At 41.1% G+C, this 17,872-nt stretch overlaps 1 protein-coding gene across 1 annotated transcript in view; it reads left to right on the top strand.

Moving 5' to 3' along the window:
* The window catches only part of LOC115388449 (stabilin-1), a 124,472-nt gene that overhangs the window by 49,678 nt on the left and 56,922 nt on the right, over positions 1-17,872 (top strand). Inside the window, exons 41-56 of the mRNA XM_030091601.1 lie at positions 768-847; positions 1,571-1,696; positions 2,331-2,404; positions 2,985-3,056; positions 4,570-4,689; positions 4,769-4,816; positions 5,248-5,325; positions 5,877-6,023; positions 6,283-6,417; positions 6,508-6,567; positions 7,263-7,439; positions 8,211-8,300; positions 9,886-10,032; positions 10,685-10,741; positions 10,839-10,986; positions 11,504-11,653. Of these exons, the coding sequence (XP_029947461.1) occupies positions 768-847; positions 1,571-1,696; positions 2,331-2,404; positions 2,985-3,056; positions 4,570-4,689; positions 4,769-4,816; positions 5,248-5,325; positions 5,877-6,023; positions 6,283-6,417; positions 6,508-6,567; positions 7,263-7,439; positions 8,211-8,300; positions 9,886-10,032; positions 10,685-10,741; positions 10,839-10,986; positions 11,504-11,653 (1,709 nt within the window). The remainder of the gene's footprint in view (positions 1-767; positions 848-1,570; positions 1,697-2,330; positions 2,405-2,984; positions 3,057-4,569; positions 4,690-4,768; positions 4,817-5,247; positions 5,326-5,876; positions 6,024-6,282; positions 6,418-6,507; positions 6,568-7,262; positions 7,440-8,210; positions 8,301-9,885; positions 10,033-10,684; positions 10,742-10,838; positions 10,987-11,503; positions 11,654-17,872) is intronic.

Here is a 17,872-nt window from a genome sequence, read left to right as displayed (position 1 = left end):
GAAGTTTTCAGGTTCATTTTCCTGTGTGAATATGGCAGCTGCATTCATCAAAAGCCATTAAATAACACTTGCACTCGAGAGAAGGTAGGGTATGGATTTAGGCCCAGATTGGAGATACTCAAAAATCATTTCAACTGAAGTGCAGACAAAACAGCTCACAGTTTAGTTAAACCCAAGGACATGGTGCAGTAACTGAAGCTAATTTTGTAATGCAGTCACAACACAGATATCAGACCTCTGTGTTCATAGAGGAAAAAATACTGCAGAAGCTGTGTGGATTACCATTACCACAGTGGAGAAAAGAATGTTCCTCATCATTTAGGTGAACATGATTCCATGTGGACATCAGGTCAAGGGATTGAAAATGTGAAAGAAACACATCACAGAAGCCGTGCTGCATTTCAGCTGGGGGGGCCGGAGGGGAACTCATGTCTGTCAAACATGGTGAAGAATAAGATCTGACTGCAGGTGGAATGGACAGCGCAGGATTTATTGATGATTTCACTGCAAGGACAGAGGCAGCGGCGTTCAGGCTCAGTCAGTGAATCAAACCCAGTGGTCGCTGTAGGAAACAGGATGCATGTCAAAGTCCGCATTATCCACAGGCTGTGTGTTCATGGAATTCAAGAACATCTTAATGTTGCCACATAAAGGATTTAGATTGTCAGATGCATCAAATTTAATTCATAACAACAGATCTTTTGCAGCAGCTTTGGACTTAATTAGAAATGTGATGTTCAGACTGAAGAGTTTTCCTTGTGCTGCAGCTGCATCACAGGGCCGAACGGTCAAGCTGCTGTGTGTCTGTGCGCAGCTGGATATGAAGGAAATGGGACGTACTGCAAAGGTAAACACACACACACACACACACACACACACACACACACACACACACACACACACAGCTGTCTTTTTATCACTACAGGGGATTCATATTGATTCGCGCTCATGTCCCGCAGCCTCAACAGTAATCAACAGTTTCACCTGAAGACATTTTCTTACTTGAAAATACGACTCATTTTATAAGCACCAAATTTTTGTCCTCGTGTTTCAGAAAGTTCAAAGATGTCCAAAAATGGTTTGGAGCCACGTCCTCAGGCAGGTTTTGAGAGGAAATAAATCTCCAATATAGCATATGAGCCTTATGTAATGAAAAGCTTAGTTCTACTTAATAGGAACATTGCTATAATTTATGCTGATTTCCTGCAGAACGACTTCAGCCAAATCTGCTACTTGAAATGCCTGAAGCTTTATCTCAACTAGAAGCCAGATCTTGGCCGAAAAATGTAATATTTTCTTTCTTTTCCTCATGGGACTAAAAGCATATCTTTAAAGGGAAAATCATTACAGTATAATAGGGATGTGTTCAGAAATACTGGTCCCCAAAACAATAAATACCTGAGAATCTCCAGAAAAGGAATACAATTTAAAAATACATTTTTACCATAATTTATTTCAAACAGTAAAAATGACGGTGGAGCAGTGGTTACACTATAGATTTTTTGCAGTATGTGTAGAAAGTGACGGCCCCTGCCAGACTTCTCTCGGTTTCTCACCTTGTCCTTCTCAGAGCTGGATTTGTGCAGCAGGTCTAACGGCGGATGTTCAGAGTTTGCTACATGTACGAAGGTGTCAGCAGGAGAGAGGACCTGCAGCTGCAAGGCCGGGTACACTGGAGACGGGGTCGTCTGCCTGGGTGTGTACTCCGAATCTGTAAAACCTGCAAGACCAAGAAGCCTACAAAGCAGTCGTCAATCGGTGTTGAGATTTGCTGGAGTTTCCTTTCTTTTGTGTCACTAAAATGCTGTATTCCATTCGTTTTAAGGAGTTGATATGTGATTTAATAGATAATAAAGTATCTGCAGTAACACATTACAAGGATTCCTGCAGCAGGTTGTCTAGAGTGCTCACAACGCTGTTTTCTGAATCAGAAGATTTGGATTGGGAGGTGGCTGTGGTTCAGTGGGGAGAGTAGTCGTCCCACAATCGGGAGGTTGTGAGCTCGATTCCCGTCTCCCCCTGTCTGCGTGTTGAAGTGTCCTTAGGGGAAGACACTGAACCCTGAAATGCCCCCAGTGTTGTATGTTGTTTTGGACAAAAACGTCTGCTAAATGAAATTGTGGAATTGTAGATTATATCAAAAAAAGCTTCAGATTTATCCTCAGATGAAAAGGTTCAGAGACATTCTTGTCTGACTGGTCCTGAATTTTTCAGGTTTTGAACAGCTCGGAAGGCAGTGTGAAGAAAAAAAAAAAAAACATTTTAATAGCTTTATACCTTTTGTTGCATATTTGTTTACAATTCATTTGTAATGTGTTGTTGGTTGACAGAGATTGACGGCTGTCTGGTCAACAATGGAGGCTGCCAGGAGTTTGAGGAGTGCGTCAGAGCAGGTCCCAACATTGTAAGAGATCATCAATGTTCCCTCACCCTGAGCCATTTGTGTACTGGGAAGTCACTTTGAGCTCATCAGCAGTCTTCGTACAGATATTTTTCAACTAAACTTCATTTTTATTGTCCCAGTGGATGTTTTATTAGTTATATGAAAATAATTAAAACTAAACATGAGACAAAAAACAAATTTAGATTACTGTGTTTCTATTCTGTTCTGTGTCTGTGCATCTGAGCTTTCCATGTTCACATTCATGCTGCATGGAAAACATCCAAAACAATGAATCTTTAAAGATGACAGCTATACTGCAACTCATGCTGTTGCTTTATAATATGTGCTAAAATGCAAATCAGAAAAAGCAAACCAGATCTGTAGTAATGTTATTTGAAATATATATATATATATATATATATATATATATATATGTATATATATATATATATTTTTAATTAGTAATTAAAACCCTAAATAAACTAACGTTAGCATTGTTGCTTGGACAGAGACATGAAGAGAAAGGGATTATGTGATTTATAGAGCAGCTGCACTCAGGCGTATCTCACTGTTGTGACGGATTGTTTTCTGTCGTCTGCAGACGTCCTGCAGGTGTCAGGAGGGCTTCATTAGAAGAAGGTGGACCTGTGAGCGTGTGAACCCCTGCAGATTGGTGCGTCTGTCATCTGCTTCATCCTGTCCTGTTATCACATACTGACACTTGTTTTGATTTGACAGGACTGGACGTGGGAGCAGCTGGAGTTAATACATTCCACTAAGCAGGGGTTGAAATGGGGGTCTGCAACATCTTTCACTATCAAGACACAGGAGACAGCACAGCTTGTCCACTTTTAGCACAGTTTTGAAATATACAATGCAAAGGTTACTGTTCATTTTAGCCATCTCATAAGACATGCAAATTCTTGTAACATTTAGAGAAAAAAATCATCTTGTAGTATATCTGTTTTTGAAATAATCCCCGCAGTAACATTATAAACACAGAGTTCAACTGAATAATGCAGATTATCTATTTGTTGTGGCGTGGTATTAAATAGGCAGCATGTGAGCGAGCAAAGCAACCGATAATGGCTACAAAACTGAACCACTTCTGCAGTAGGACACAAGACGAAGCAATGCTGCAATCGGGAGCTCACAGCTTCTATACACAGGAAGTGTGGGGATCTAAATAAGAAGGAGGCGAAACACATTGGGAGAACCAGGAATGTGTTTGAAGGAAGAGCAGAATACACCCATCTGCAGACATAGAACAGAACACGCAAGAAATGTAGACGACTAAAGTCCATCGCATAATCAGTTGTTTTTAAAAGCACACACACATGAAGCTGAAACACTAATGGGCTCCCTGATGACTGTGTGTCAGCTCAGGCTCCAGCACAGATAGCGCTCTTATTTTGGTGAGAGACACTTTCACAGCTGGCGCCTTATGACTTTTATTTAGAGATACTTTATTATAAGATGTGTGTTGTCCACATTGTGAGCAGTCATCGGACCATTACACTTTATTTTGCAAAAATCTTTGATTCTCCTGTTGTTGCACATGATGTTACTGGTGGGGTTTTTTTCTTAATTCATCAACCTCAAACTGAAGGCATGATCTGTTCTGTTGGGCACTCAATTTTAAACACTTTATACAGGATTTTAAATGGAAGATTTACAAACACTGGCAAGACTCTTAAGCCTGAAGCCTGAAGTGAAACAGCCTAAATACAGAGAATGGATTATGAAGATCTAAAATGATAGCCAGGTTCTAGACGAGACAAACTGAGGCAACAGGCCAGATACTCTAAGATCCTCTATAAAGCATGAGTAAACTTCATGCACAGGCAAAAATATTGAAAAAGGTGTCAAAGCTGTGGTGAGGAATGAAGTCTACCTATAAAGGTCATGGTGAGCCAGATGAAGAAATGCCTCTCACTACATCAAGAGCAGCACGTCTGCCGAAGGTTGAGCCAATTTGCACCACCTTTTCAAACACATTCAAGACAGAAAAAAAATCTGTTTCCTGCTTCACATGTTGTTTTCATATGGTTTTTAAAGAGAAAGGGAAAGGAACTGGACAGAGAGGAAAAACAGGCTGTGCGATCAAATACGTAGCACTGATTTGAAGTCTTCTCACAAATTTTATGTGTTCTGTATATAAGTGTTGCTGTTGTGTTTGTGTGCAGAACAATGGCGGTTGCAACAAGTACGCTAACTGTGAGTACTTCGGTCAGGGTCAGAGGAACTGCACCTGCCACAGAGGCTACATCGGTGACGGCTTCGATTGCCACGGAACTACTGACAAGGTGAGGAACCCGACCTCTGACTTCTCCCTGACCTCTCCCCACCCGGATTCACAGGACGATGTTGTTTTCTCTTCTTTAGGAGATTTCCCGAAACCCAGAAAATTCCTTCTTTCAAAGAATGTTGCAGGTGAGTAGCTGTCAACATTGTCATGTTGATTAATGAAAGCACAAAGGTGCATGTGAACGTCACTGTTGTAGTGAAAGAGACAATACTATTGAACCAGTACTCAGTAATATGAGCTATAAGTTACTGCCATCACTTCCAAATTATGCTTAAATCTTTCTTTGGATAATAACATGTCACAGTTTCAATGTCTGGTTTGTTATTTATCTTCTATTGAGAATAAAATATGTATTTAAGATTTGCATTTCATCGATTTCTGATTCATGTACACCAACATTGAATCTCTGCTTTTGGGAATTGGCTTTTTAATTGTTTATAGCTCAACGTTGATGAAGTTGTAAGGAAAGGCTACACAATTCAACCAAAATAAAGTGTAAGAAAGTTTTTTTTTTTGGTATGTTTTTGTCACCACCGTTACTTTCTTTGTGCTTCAGATGTCAGAAGGTCCTGGACTTTACAGTCGTGGACCATTCACAGTCTTTTCCCCAGTTGAAGAAACCAATGAAACTCTGGTGAGAGCCGGTCATCAGAATATTGCACAAAATCAGCACTCTCCTTCAACGTCTGTTTCCAAATTTCAAACCTTAAAGTGCACAATGTTAAGTTAAGGCGTGTCTGTCTTGTGTCACCCGAGTACTTCTTCGTCTGGCTTTTAGAGGCTTGTCTGTTCTTCGTAGCTGGAAGTTGCAGTTGTCCAGATTAGGTCCACCTTCTCGCCAGGTAGACTGCACCACAGTCTATCAGCCATGACCTTTGCTCAGTGTCATGTAAACTATTTTTGCTGCTGCTTCTTTAAGTCGCTTGATGTGCGAACAACCTAACTAGTACTGCACAACCAAAGGTGTTTGGGTAAAATGTAAGCTGCGCCAATTTTGGTGTAGTGCCAGCAGATCTTCACAACATATTTTTAGATGACATCTGTAGGGTTGTAATGTCTATTCTGCTTGTTATTTGAGGTGATACTGGTTTAACATAAAACAAAAATGTTGCATATTGCACTTTACACATGTTCACCTTGTCTGTTATGAATCAATCAACATATTGTTCGTCCGTGTTCTTGTAGATCCAAACGTGGAACAGTGCTGGTCGAGTAACTGATCTGACTTTCTACCACGTGGTTTCCTGTGAAACTTTGAACTTCACTGACCTCAAAACCACAGAGCGAGCCATCTCAGTGCTTGGCCACGCTCTGCACTTCAGCGTGCGGGAGGTAACACACACACACACACACACACACACACACACACACACACACACACACACACACACACACACACACACACACACACACACACACACACACACACACACACATTTTCATACAGATTCAGGAGCCTTTTTTTCCTTCAACCTTTACTTAACCAAGAGAGTCCCCCAAAAAAAAAAAAATCTTAAATGGGTTCAGTTCCCTTCACTCTCCTCTACAAGTCTTCAGGAGAGAACCGAACTCTGGCTCTGTCCCGCCACAGGGTGCAGTGTGGATCAACAACAGATCAAGGATAGTGAAAAGTGATTACGCCACATCGAACGGAGTCATTCACCACATCGACAAGCTGCTCACGCCGTACCGGCTGGAGGACAAACTGCCCATCCGCCGCGACTCGGTGCGTTGAGTTTTAAGTAAAGATGAATAAAAATTAAATACTGATTGACTGTTCAGTATGATCTCATTCTCTTTCTTTCTTTGTGTTTAGATGAATTTAACCACAGCAGCTTCCTTTTATGGCTACTCCCGCTTCTCCACACTCCTGGAGGTAATAAAGAAGCCTGTCTCCGGTCGATGCGACCACGCATGTTAGTGTGAATGAGTGTGTGTGTTCGGGTCGGACCAAAATGGAAATTTGATCAAATACAGTTTAGATTCAAACCCAGTGTTACTGCTCTTGTCCAAAAAGCACCTCAACAGATCCTTGCATTTCATTAACTACCAAACACCATGTTTGCTTTTGACCAACTAGTTTTAGACCCAGATACAAAGCTCATTGGACCACAGGAATTTTAAGTTTCTTCCTCTTTTTATGAAATACATTGATCACTCTTGGTTCTTGGCATGTTAATCATTGCTCTTTTGAGCTGTGAATAGTTGCATGTGTGGCAAGACAGTAACAAAATATCAATACCTGCATTCACAAGGACAGAAAAAAATCCTGACATGAGAGCCTGCAGTATAGAAATGCATTATGCAAGCACAGTTATTGGAAGATTCTGATTGAATTAGATGCAATTAGAAAAATAGAAAAATCATCCTGAAGGCGAAGTGTGCTTTGTATTGATCCTTTTTACAGATGGCGTTTACATCACTGTGCTAAGCATTTTGGGATGAATCCATAGACACAGAAATACTTCCTGGGACCATTTTCACCACGAGAATATAAATTAATCTAATAGATGGCCTCAATGTGAAAAACAAACACAACTTCACTGTCCTGCCTAACTGCTGTTTGTGTAGGAATCTGGGGTGTTGCCGCTGCTTGACATGTCCATCCACCAGCCGTACACCGTCTTCTGGCCCACAAACGAAGCTCTGGACTCCATGCCAGCTCAAAGATGGCGCTGGCTCACCAGCCCCGACAACAACGAGCAACTGGCTGCCATCGTGAAGGCTCACATCATACGCAGCTACAAGGTAGATGTCTTAATAGGCTCCAAACAACTGATGCAAAAGTTATAAAACATGTAGCGAATATGATTTCCCAAGCGATCATTTGTAGTTGTCATTTTACTGAGACTCCAAAGATACAGTAAGTAGACGATAAAAAGTGCCGTCACATGGACATTGATTCAAAAAATTCCACTCAGATCCAAAGCTTTGGCATCGTTAAACAGGAATGGGATCTGCCTTTCCCTCTCTCGAGTCTGTGCGTTCAAATAATATTCACCTACTTTCAGCTCTGTCTCTATCCATAAAACAACTATTAGAAGTTTTTTGTCAAAATATTTCACTGTATTTTCTTTGTAATTGTCGGCTTTTGTGAAAATACAGATGATCTGTGCCACAACAAACGAAAACTTATAAGTTTAAAGGTCATCATGGCCCTCTGTCTCCTGTCCAGCCCACTAAAGATGAAACTGGACTGTATGTGGAAAATTAAAGGAAAAGTACAGTTAAAACAGCTTTCACGTTATTTATAGAATGAAGTAGAACAATATACTCACCCAGAAGGCTTTTCTGATCGGAACAGTGCTTCGGGAGAAATTTAGATCCAAAATCGAGCGGCGGACATCTGTATACATCTAGCAGACGGGGCATCGGTAACACCGCTCCGAGAACAGCTTTAATCATCCAGAGTCCGACCAGAGTCCTCTCTTATGACAAGATTGTTTTAAGTTGATGCAATGTCATGTGAAGTGCCTCGTGTGTGTGTGTGTGTGTCTGTCTGTCTGTGTGTGTCTGTAGATACAGCTTAGCAGTCCGTTTGGGTTCACAGCCTCCTACCGCACCATGCACGGATCCACCATCCAGTTGAGCTGTGACAAGAGCCTCGTGGTGAGTGACAAAAAAAAAAAAAAAACATCAGTTGACACCAAACAGCCAAGATGTCGGTTGCATCTGGGAACTACATGTTGCTATGGTTACAACTTTTGTCCCATGGTAAAACATTTTAAATGTGGTGATTTTCAACAGCAGTGAGGAGATCTCAGATCTTCCAAAATGTACCAAACATCAACAGCTTCCTGATAACAGTATCATTCACAACGTCACGTCGTGAAGAGTCGTTGATGAGACGGAAGGAGGAAAATACAATATAATACAGATGTAAAACAATCATATGACTTGTTTCAGTGTGGATTTCTTTGTTATGGGTCAGATTAGTGGTGGTCTTCATTATAACAAAGAACAGACATTAATTAGTGGATTTGGTATCAATTATTTATAACAAAATTATATTTTAATTACTGATTGTAACGATGAAACATCTTTTAATTCAAACACATTTTGTTAGATTAATCGCTTAATAAATCAACTAATATATATCAAGTTTGATCTAATATATATCAAGTTTGATGATACTTTAAAAAAAAATCATGAGTTTTTATGTGTTAGCTCACATCTAACCTCATTGTTTTGTTGATACGCAGATTATTTGCACATGCATTTTCTGCATGTGAAATTAAACGCAGCAAACTGACTCCAAGCAGCTCCACTGAAGAATACAGAAAGCTCATGTTTAAGAATACAGAAAGCTCATGTTTCCACCAGACCTCATGATATGTAGCCCGGAAAGAAAAATCCTCTCCCTCACTTTTTTTTTGACAACATTTCTGGAAATGAAGCCACCGTCAGACGTGGGAGTATCTCCTACAAAGGTAGCTGCAGGTTCCTTCCATGACCTTTTTGCCAGGCACATCTCTTGCTTATTGACTTTTTATCTAATGTCATCTCTGGAAATCCTGTGTGGAGACATCAAAACAACATTTCACGCCTCTGTATTAACATTATTTTCAGATATAAAGATCATAGTGTGTCTTAAAAAAGAAGTTAGCCCCAAGAGTTGTGCCCATTTCTTTCCCTTGATTTAACATGCATAGACAGCATGTGTGTATGTTCATGGAAACGGATTGATGACTATTGATAAATGATAACGCAGACAGGATAGTGGAGCACCACAGAACTGCCGATAAAAGCGGTTCCGGACATCCTTCATGACCTTTATGCCAGGCGTATCTCCTGCTTATTGACCTTTGATCTAACGTAATCTGTGGAGAATCCTGGGAGGAGTGGTCAAAACATTTCAACACTTCTTACTTCGTATAAGCTGTTAGCGAGTGTTGGAGGAGGACTCCCCGCCGCATCAAGCTTGTGTAAAATCCAGAAAACCAAACACCAAGCAAAACAGTGGGATCTCAAACACTAGGCGTGACCAAAGATCGAGACAGGAACACGAGCAGAGAGACGTTTCATCGATATCAACTAGAACTAGTGCTGAATGGAGCCTTAACAGGATGTCAAACTATTAGAACAGCAGAAGCGCAAGACCTTTATTCACTCGTCAGGAGGAGGCGCTGTGGGAAATGCAGGTGGAAACAATCAAGGTCAACACCAGCATGTATGTCTGTGTTTTTTCGTGCAGGGGAATTTGCTGATAAATGGTAACGGAGCCAGAATAGAGGAGCGCTTCCTGAACTTCCGGGTGGGGATAGCCTACGGCATCGACCAGCTGCTGGAGCCCCCTGGCCTGGGGGCGCACTGTGACGACATCGAGAACAAGACTGTTTTCGTTAGTATGCAATTATATGCAATATTGAATTATTAGTTTTGATCATCAGGGGGCGAAAGACACAAGAAACGGCAAAAGTAGTTGACAAGCCTCCATCACCCTAAACCAGAGTGACATCTTGTTTTTATTGTATGTATTATAAATACATATATACGATGGTAATGATGGCATAAAGGCTTCCCAGTAAAATGTGGAAGGAAACAATTATACATGGTGAACCGGAAAAGAAACCTTCAGCATATGTTCACTGAACCATCTGCCTCAAACACTTTTAGTTAGGTAGTAATAACGAAATAAAGGATCTGACAAATTCATTGGACCAGGAAGCACAGATTTGCACATTTTTGCTCAACAGCCAGCGATACTGTCCAGACAGAGGCGAGAGATGATGTACAAAGTTAATAAATGAATGAATAAATGGTATTATTGACCTTTACAGGACTGATGACAAAATGAAAGGCAGTTACGTCCTCATAAAGACTCAGGGAAAACAATACCCTGGACTGTCTGTGACGAACACCTCAGCAGAGCAGCATGTCCCTCACTCGCCCTTTAATTTCTGATGTCAACAGTCTGTAATCTGTATCATAGAAAAAGTGTCTGGATTAGTTCATCTCTATCAGAGCTGAAATTAGGTGTTGAATTCTTTCAGGGTCGTTGTGGGAGATGTTCAGTACCTCCATCCTGTTCCTTCAGACATATTGATACGGTAAGATCACCCCTGAAGGGGGAAAAAGAAAAAAAATCGTCACAGATTTTGTAGAATGCCCTCTTTTGATAAATATACAATGACTGTGTTCACCCAGGGAGGCACGGTTCCATGTTTCGACAATGGGCGGGGGCGGGGGTACAGTTTCTCCCGCCACTACAGAAGCATGGGCTGTAAAAGAATCTGTATGTCCAAATCCTGGATCCATAAGTGCTGCAAAAACCACTACGGCCGAGACTGCCAAGGTGAGGAGGAACAACGGAAGGTGGGAGGGAAATCCCGATAAATCCACATGACAAGGTGTCGCCTAAAAATCAATGAATTCAACAAACTTCGCCACATTGGAAGCAGCATCACACTGGTTACTTTACTGCATTTTTAACCTATATTAACTCTATTCTTAAAAACATCATAAAACTTTCATCCCTCATTAACTTCTGGATTTTTTGTCGTAGCAGGGCACACGATGTGTTCAGGTACCTTGGGAAAAATTAGGCCTATTAACAGGGACATTTGGGTCACCAGAGTCAACTCTCACTGCTATTTGATAGTGTTTAGTGATTTATCCTATGAGTTTGTTAATAATTCCACCACATAGAACAGACAGTTGAAACTGCTTCCATCGGCTGTTACATGTGCCGCCTTGGTTCTGTGTTTGTTTCGGACCTTTTGAACTCATTTTGATCCATCACAGCAGACGTGTTCATGAAGAAATTATCTCGGTGTTGTGTGCTACTTACAGCCGTCATTGTTGTCGTCCAGTGTGTCCAGGTGGTTTGGAGGCCCCCTGTGGAAACAAAGGGTCCTGTAACGATGGCATCCTTGGGCTCGGTGACTGCAGGTGTAATAAAGGCTCCATGGGAACATCCTGCGAACGGTGTCAGAGGAACTACTATGGACTCAACTGTACAGGTATGAGCTTGACTTTTCATCACCTGGTCAAAGTGTGCTTGAGAGCAGGAGTGCAGTAATCACATCCTGTCCCCTGGACAATCTTTACAAAATGAAATTAATTTTTTCATGATAAATATAACAAAAAAAAAAAGAACCTTCTTGTAATTGTGTGGATTAAACACAGCCATTAAAGATTCATTGCTTGTGGCGAGAAAAAGGAAAGAAACCCATGGATTTATTTAGCAGCTAAACCCCCTTTGGCAGCATTAATAACGTCACTCCAGCATCTCTGGAAGCGGCAGATCAAACCTGCACAACCTCCAGGGGGGATTCTGGATTATTCCTCCTGGCGGAGCTGCTTCGGGGAGTTCTTTCCCCCCTTGATCGAGGTGAGCGGCTGAGGTTGAGGCTCAGGGCTAGAAAACGATCACCCAGATACCCCTGCTGTACCTCATCTTTGGGCCTGCAGGTCATTTTGTCATGTTGGTATGCAGTGCCCGTTTCTTTACACTGTGTAAAACTGGTGATGGCTGTTTTCTCGCCTCCCAGGGTTTGGCAGCCGCGCTTGTGACTTGTACGTGCACGCTGTCCGTCCCGTTTGTGTCCCCTGTTGTCATTTACAGTAACGCTTCTCTCAGATGAGCAGTTTATCCAATGCATTCATCCGTATTTTATTCCTACATCACTCAGCCTACAGTATCAGGGTTCTGGGTCTGATCGCTCCGAGTTCTAGCTGAAAGACTTGAACTTTGATGAAAGAGTTTCAGTCCCGTTTACATGTGAATGTTTTGCAAATGAAAATATACCTTTTTAGTGTTTTTGTTTGAAAAGAATTTTGTGCTGACACTGCACTTTTTAAACAGATTTGCACAGATGACAGAGTAGGATTAACTCTAAAACTGTCAAATCCAGTAGAATGTGGACTGGGAGACTCGACACTCTGGAAACAAACCTTGTTATTGAACTATTTACTATTTCTGTGGCACACATGCGCAGAGGCAGGGTTTTAGAAACATTTAAAATTTCCCGATTGTGGGACGAATAAAGGAATATCTGAGTTGTTTTTACTTGGAGATGGAGTGGGAGTGCTTTCAGAGTCCCATCTTTGAAGTTGTTTTATAAAAGCTGCTTTTTCAGTGGCTCAGTGGTAAAATGGAAGATTTACGTTTTGACTTGAAAACGTTAAAATGGGACCTTTGTCAGTCTATTGCAGAGAGACAAACTCCTTCACATAAACATATGATTTACATCTGTTTGCAACGCTTGAAGTCACCAGTTAACCTAACATCCATGTTTTTAACCAGTGGTTGCCAGATTACCTTTTCAAAGCCTGCAGATCACTTCTCTAAAATCTGGAAACGAAAGCTTTCCAGTGAAGCCAAAACAGAAATCTTCCAGCATATTATAAAAGACAGACAGCTTCACAAATTCTGCTAAAAAGTAGACTTATGGTTACTTTGACATGAACAAACATCATTTTGACAAACTGGAACCAAAGATCATCGAAGCCTCAGAATAACTTATATCAATAACTTAACACATATCGATAAGTATCTCTGTCATGATAGTAAGCTCTCCGTTTTACCAACTGCTCTTGGATTAAAAATCTTCTGTATGGATTCATCCATTAAAGTGTGAGGTTTTAATTGTTCTTCCTGTTTCATTTTGGCAGCTGAGGTGCCCGACGAGATTATACATCTTTTTGAAGACAGTAGTTGAAAAGAAAACTATTTGAAACTGATTCTCGAACACATCAGACAGAAAAGCTCAGATTTCTCCTCTGAAAAGCTTCACATCAATAAAATCCCAAAGCATATTCTTAAATGTTCCTCTTCCATCATTTGCATATAAAGGACAGTTAGTGATGAGGAATGATACACATATTATCTGATTTAAGCTTTTGGAATGTAATTAAAGTGAATCAGCAGGCGATCACAGTTTGTAGCTATTTTATAGTTGAGTGATTGTATTTCTCCGCGATGTGTTCGAAGTTTTTTAGACAATAACTTCATTATTTCTACTCATATGGCACACACGTCCTCTCTCATCTACTGATTTGACTGTTCTGGGTGATTTTCGAGGTCACCATTTCTCCATATTGTTTCCATAGTTCAAGGATTTACCAGCTGGTCTCGGAGAACAGTAACATGTGGCCATTCTTCCCACTGCTCTTCTGATTGGCTCTTCTTCTTCGTCCGTCGGCTGCTTCTTTCTGGTTCCTCCACAGTGGATCGTCTGCTTCCGTTTCACTCTGTCCTCTGCCTGATCTAGACTGACACCAACCATCTCCAGGTCTTCCTTTACTCCATCTGTGATTCTTCTCTGAGGTCTTTACCTTCTGCCTTGCAGCTCCATCATGTCACCTGTGAACGGCTTAACCTTGTCTGTACGTCTGAAATGTTGGTTTTTAATCCATCCGGCTCATTCTAAATGAACACTTGAGTGTCTTCATCTCTCTTTTGCACTTTCTCCAAACCAAAAATCTTGGCAGATTTCATTATTAAAGTAAATGAAATTTATTGCACTATTGATGCTTTACTTGTATTTTCGATCAGTATCCATCCACTCCACTCTCCTGCTCTCTTCTTACTACTCATTTATGTTCTGTCCATCACTCTGGATGCTTTAACTCATCCACCTTCACCACCACCACTCGTTATATTTTCACCTTCCACCTTCCTCCATCTCATTAACACACTTGCACGTCTCGTGTTTAGAGGGCTTTTAGACATCCAGCAAGTTGCTAATCAGGTATCATAAGTGTGTTTTCAAGATTCTACATGAATCATTATGAAACCCTGAAGCACCAAAGCGGGACTTTTTTTATCTTGATGCGTCTAATGAGCCATAATGTCACTCATCAGGTTGACAAACTGCCTTTAATTCTGGTGAAAACTCCATCGAGAAAGGATCCATCTTGGATTCTAACCTTCTCTCTGCGATGTGGCAGTGCTCGCCGCTGTATCAGCATGTAAACCCAAACACAACGATTAGCTTATCAAGGTCCAGTGGAGTCGTCTTTTCACATCCACCATCTTTAACCTGCAATCGAGTGACAGAAGTGGCAACCACTGAAAGTAACAGTGTCCTGCTCGCCATCCGCTTCCTCCAGCTCCTGCTATGGGATCCCGACTCATATGAAGGAATTATATAATATAATATAATATAATATAATATAATATAATATAATATAATATAATATAATGTTTTTTTCTTTGATGGGTGGCATCTGAAGCCTCCTCCCAATCAGCATGTGTCTGAAGAAAGTTCCTAAAAAAAAAACCTCAAACTGTTTCCTTAAGATAAAATAACTGCACTTTTACTACACGTATTTGGGGTCTCAATCTTTTGGTGATTGAGGAAAGATTCATTGATAATCTGACAGCTACACTCTGAGGTTGTTGATATTCTGGACTCTCAGTGATAAACAAGACCTGAAACTACCTCCGTTGAGGGAGCAGCGATGGAACACTGAAATGAGATACTTCAACATCCTGATGGTAACCAGGATACTCGTGGGCATGTGAACACATTCAAGGAGAAACACGCTTCAGAACCAGTAAATGGAGCAAAGAAAATAAATTTCAGGAAATAAGTGTAACATGCTGCTGCTCTTGAAATCCACTGTGAATTATGATCCATCGTTTCTGCACTGTTACCCCAAACCCCCCCTCCCAAAAAAAAAGGAAAAATCTGGAGCTCATAGACAGTCTCACCCCCATCAGCACTCCAGCAGTCTGTCGCCATAGCAACACTTCACACTCCCCATCGCACAGCTGGGTGTGCTTTCAGCTCAGGACGAACCCGCCAGCTGTCTTCACTCAGAGCCGCCCGGCAGACCGGGTTCAAAAACATGAAACAGCTGCTGATGGGTGTCTGTTTCAGCTTCGCAGTTTTCTTTTAAATGATCTCCTCTGTGTTTCTCCGCGGAGAGACGCTGGCGTCCTTGGAGGCGGAAGCAGGACGTGTCAGTCAGAGCTGTCGTGAATTCAGAACCCCACAGTGGTGCAGGAGCGCGACACGCAACGGCGAATTTGACCGACGGTGCTGCAGCACACTGTTGAGTCTCGTTACTACATTAAGTTTGACTCAAGAAAAAAAAAATCCTCATGTATTATTTTGACCAATTTATTAAACAAATTCGTTTGTTGATCTGCAGAATTACCATTTTCATTCACAGTCAATTCAAGCATACGTAGAAAGCCTGGACTCCCTGAGCAGGTCAGCTGGGATTGTTAGAGGCTGTGGTTTTTTTTGTAGAGCTGGTCCTTTTCCAGTCCCCATGTTTAATCCCCCACCTCAACCAATCCTCAACTTTGAGTCTTGCCCACAGACGCTCATCCCCAAGTTGGTCCCAGTGGTGTGCCAGAACCCCTAAGGCGTCTGTGTGGCTGGGTCAATGCGGCCAATCATGTGAAAGCATGTTGAGACTGGTTAAAGGTTTTACTCTCGGTGGCTGCGTTCACACTGCAGGCAATGAAACTCACTTCTCATTTTCTGCTCACAAGTGACCAATGTCTGTCTTGTTACATTGTGAATGCTGCAGTTCCAATTTTTGCACACCAAAACGCAGCCTCGATCATATGTGGTTCCGAATCAGATAAGTATCTGATGTTATTCAATGCGACTGCTGAATGATCATGCAAATGTAATCTCGGCCAGAAATTGTAACTGAGCATCTCGACCTGCAGTCTGAACATAGCTGTTTGAGCGTATTGTCTTTCCTGCAGGTAGGAGGCTTCTCTAAGTAGTTGTAGAGAGTAGTAGCTGGTCATCAGGTCACCCGTCTTATGAAGAAGCTGAGTTGGATAGGAAGAAGATTAATGAGAATGTTCATTTCAAACACTTAGAATTCTGACTTGGGGATGAAATTGACCAGTTTGGATGTTTTCTTGTAGGTTATTCAGGCTTATGGGGACAGCAGATTGAAATGCAAATTGGTCAGTTCTTAAAGGGATAGTTCGGGATTTTTGACATGAATCTGTATGGCATCCCCGTCAGCAGTGCTGTGCATTCATGCAGACTTACCCCTGACAGCGTCCAGTGAGCGGAGATCCTGTCCGGTTTACGTCCAGAGGAAAGTAGTCCGGCAAGTTTGCTGGGGGCACGAAAATAAAGCGTTTTTCTTCTCAAACCAATATGTGTTTGAAAGAGTGATATATTTGCATCACAAAACCGTTGTCGACGAAAAAGTCAGACCTTGTAAACGCTTGGCAGTATTTTCTCTCCCTTCATATCACTCCACGCCGTCTCCAGCTGCAGGAATCCTTCGGTGGATTCATGGATTGATTACCAAACACTCAACAAACTCAAATCATAAAAGTATGAAGACGATGCAGTTTGCGTCATTTGTAGAGCACATACAACATCTGTTGTGTGGAGCTTTAATGAGCTTTAAGAGAGAAAATGTACTTCAGTGAAGACAACTTTTAAATCACAGAAACTTTTAATGAGTTGCACTAGTGACCGGACCCGGGTTACTTGGTTTTGGACTCATTCCATTAAAAAAATATAAAGTACTAAAATAAACAGTTTGACAGCTAAAGTTGCATAATTTAGATCTTGTGGTGCTGTAAACAATCTTTAGCTTCTGATCATAGAGAACGAGCTTGAAGTAAGTTTGTTAATTTAATATTAGTTCAGAGGTCAAATGAAGCAAGTTGAGATTCCTAGTGAGCTGGACCAGTAAAAAGATCATTTTCACCTGTAGATTGCTTTGTGGTACGTTTGATGTACGCATATGTTATGGAAATGTTGAATGTCATTGTGTATCATCTTATTTAAAGTTGCTTGTGTTTTTTTGTTGCCTCAGAAATATGCATAAACACCTTTTACAACTTCTGAACTTGTTGAACCTATTATTTTCTCTTTAAATTCTTTCCTGTTGAACTTTGTTCAGCAACCCTTTCTGATAGAAATATAAATATCTGCCAGTGTTTCTCAATCCACTTGATGTCACTTCTTATGGCACAAGATTACTGCAAAACTCAGTAGATATAATTTCACAAATACTCTCATGAATGTTTAACATTTTTCACTAATAATAAAAAAGAAAACTAACTTTCACTGCTGCATGACTGATCTTGGAATTCAGTGGTGTTTTATGTCCTCTGCTCTCATGAAAACCCTGAAATCCTAGTAAATAACTTCAAACAACTTTATTGAAAGATTAAAATGACGATTTATTTAATTTTCACACCGAGCAGGGGTGGGATAGACACTATGGTGGGCTGCATG

Source organism: Salarias fasciatus, chromosome 5 (assembly GCF_902148845.1).
Source record: "Salarias fasciatus chromosome 5, fSalaFa1.1, whole genome shotgun sequence".
NCBI lineage: Eukaryota > Metazoa > Chordata > Actinopteri > Blenniiformes > Blenniidae > Salarias > Salarias fasciatus.
This window is presented reverse-complemented; position numbering and strand designations above follow the sequence as displayed.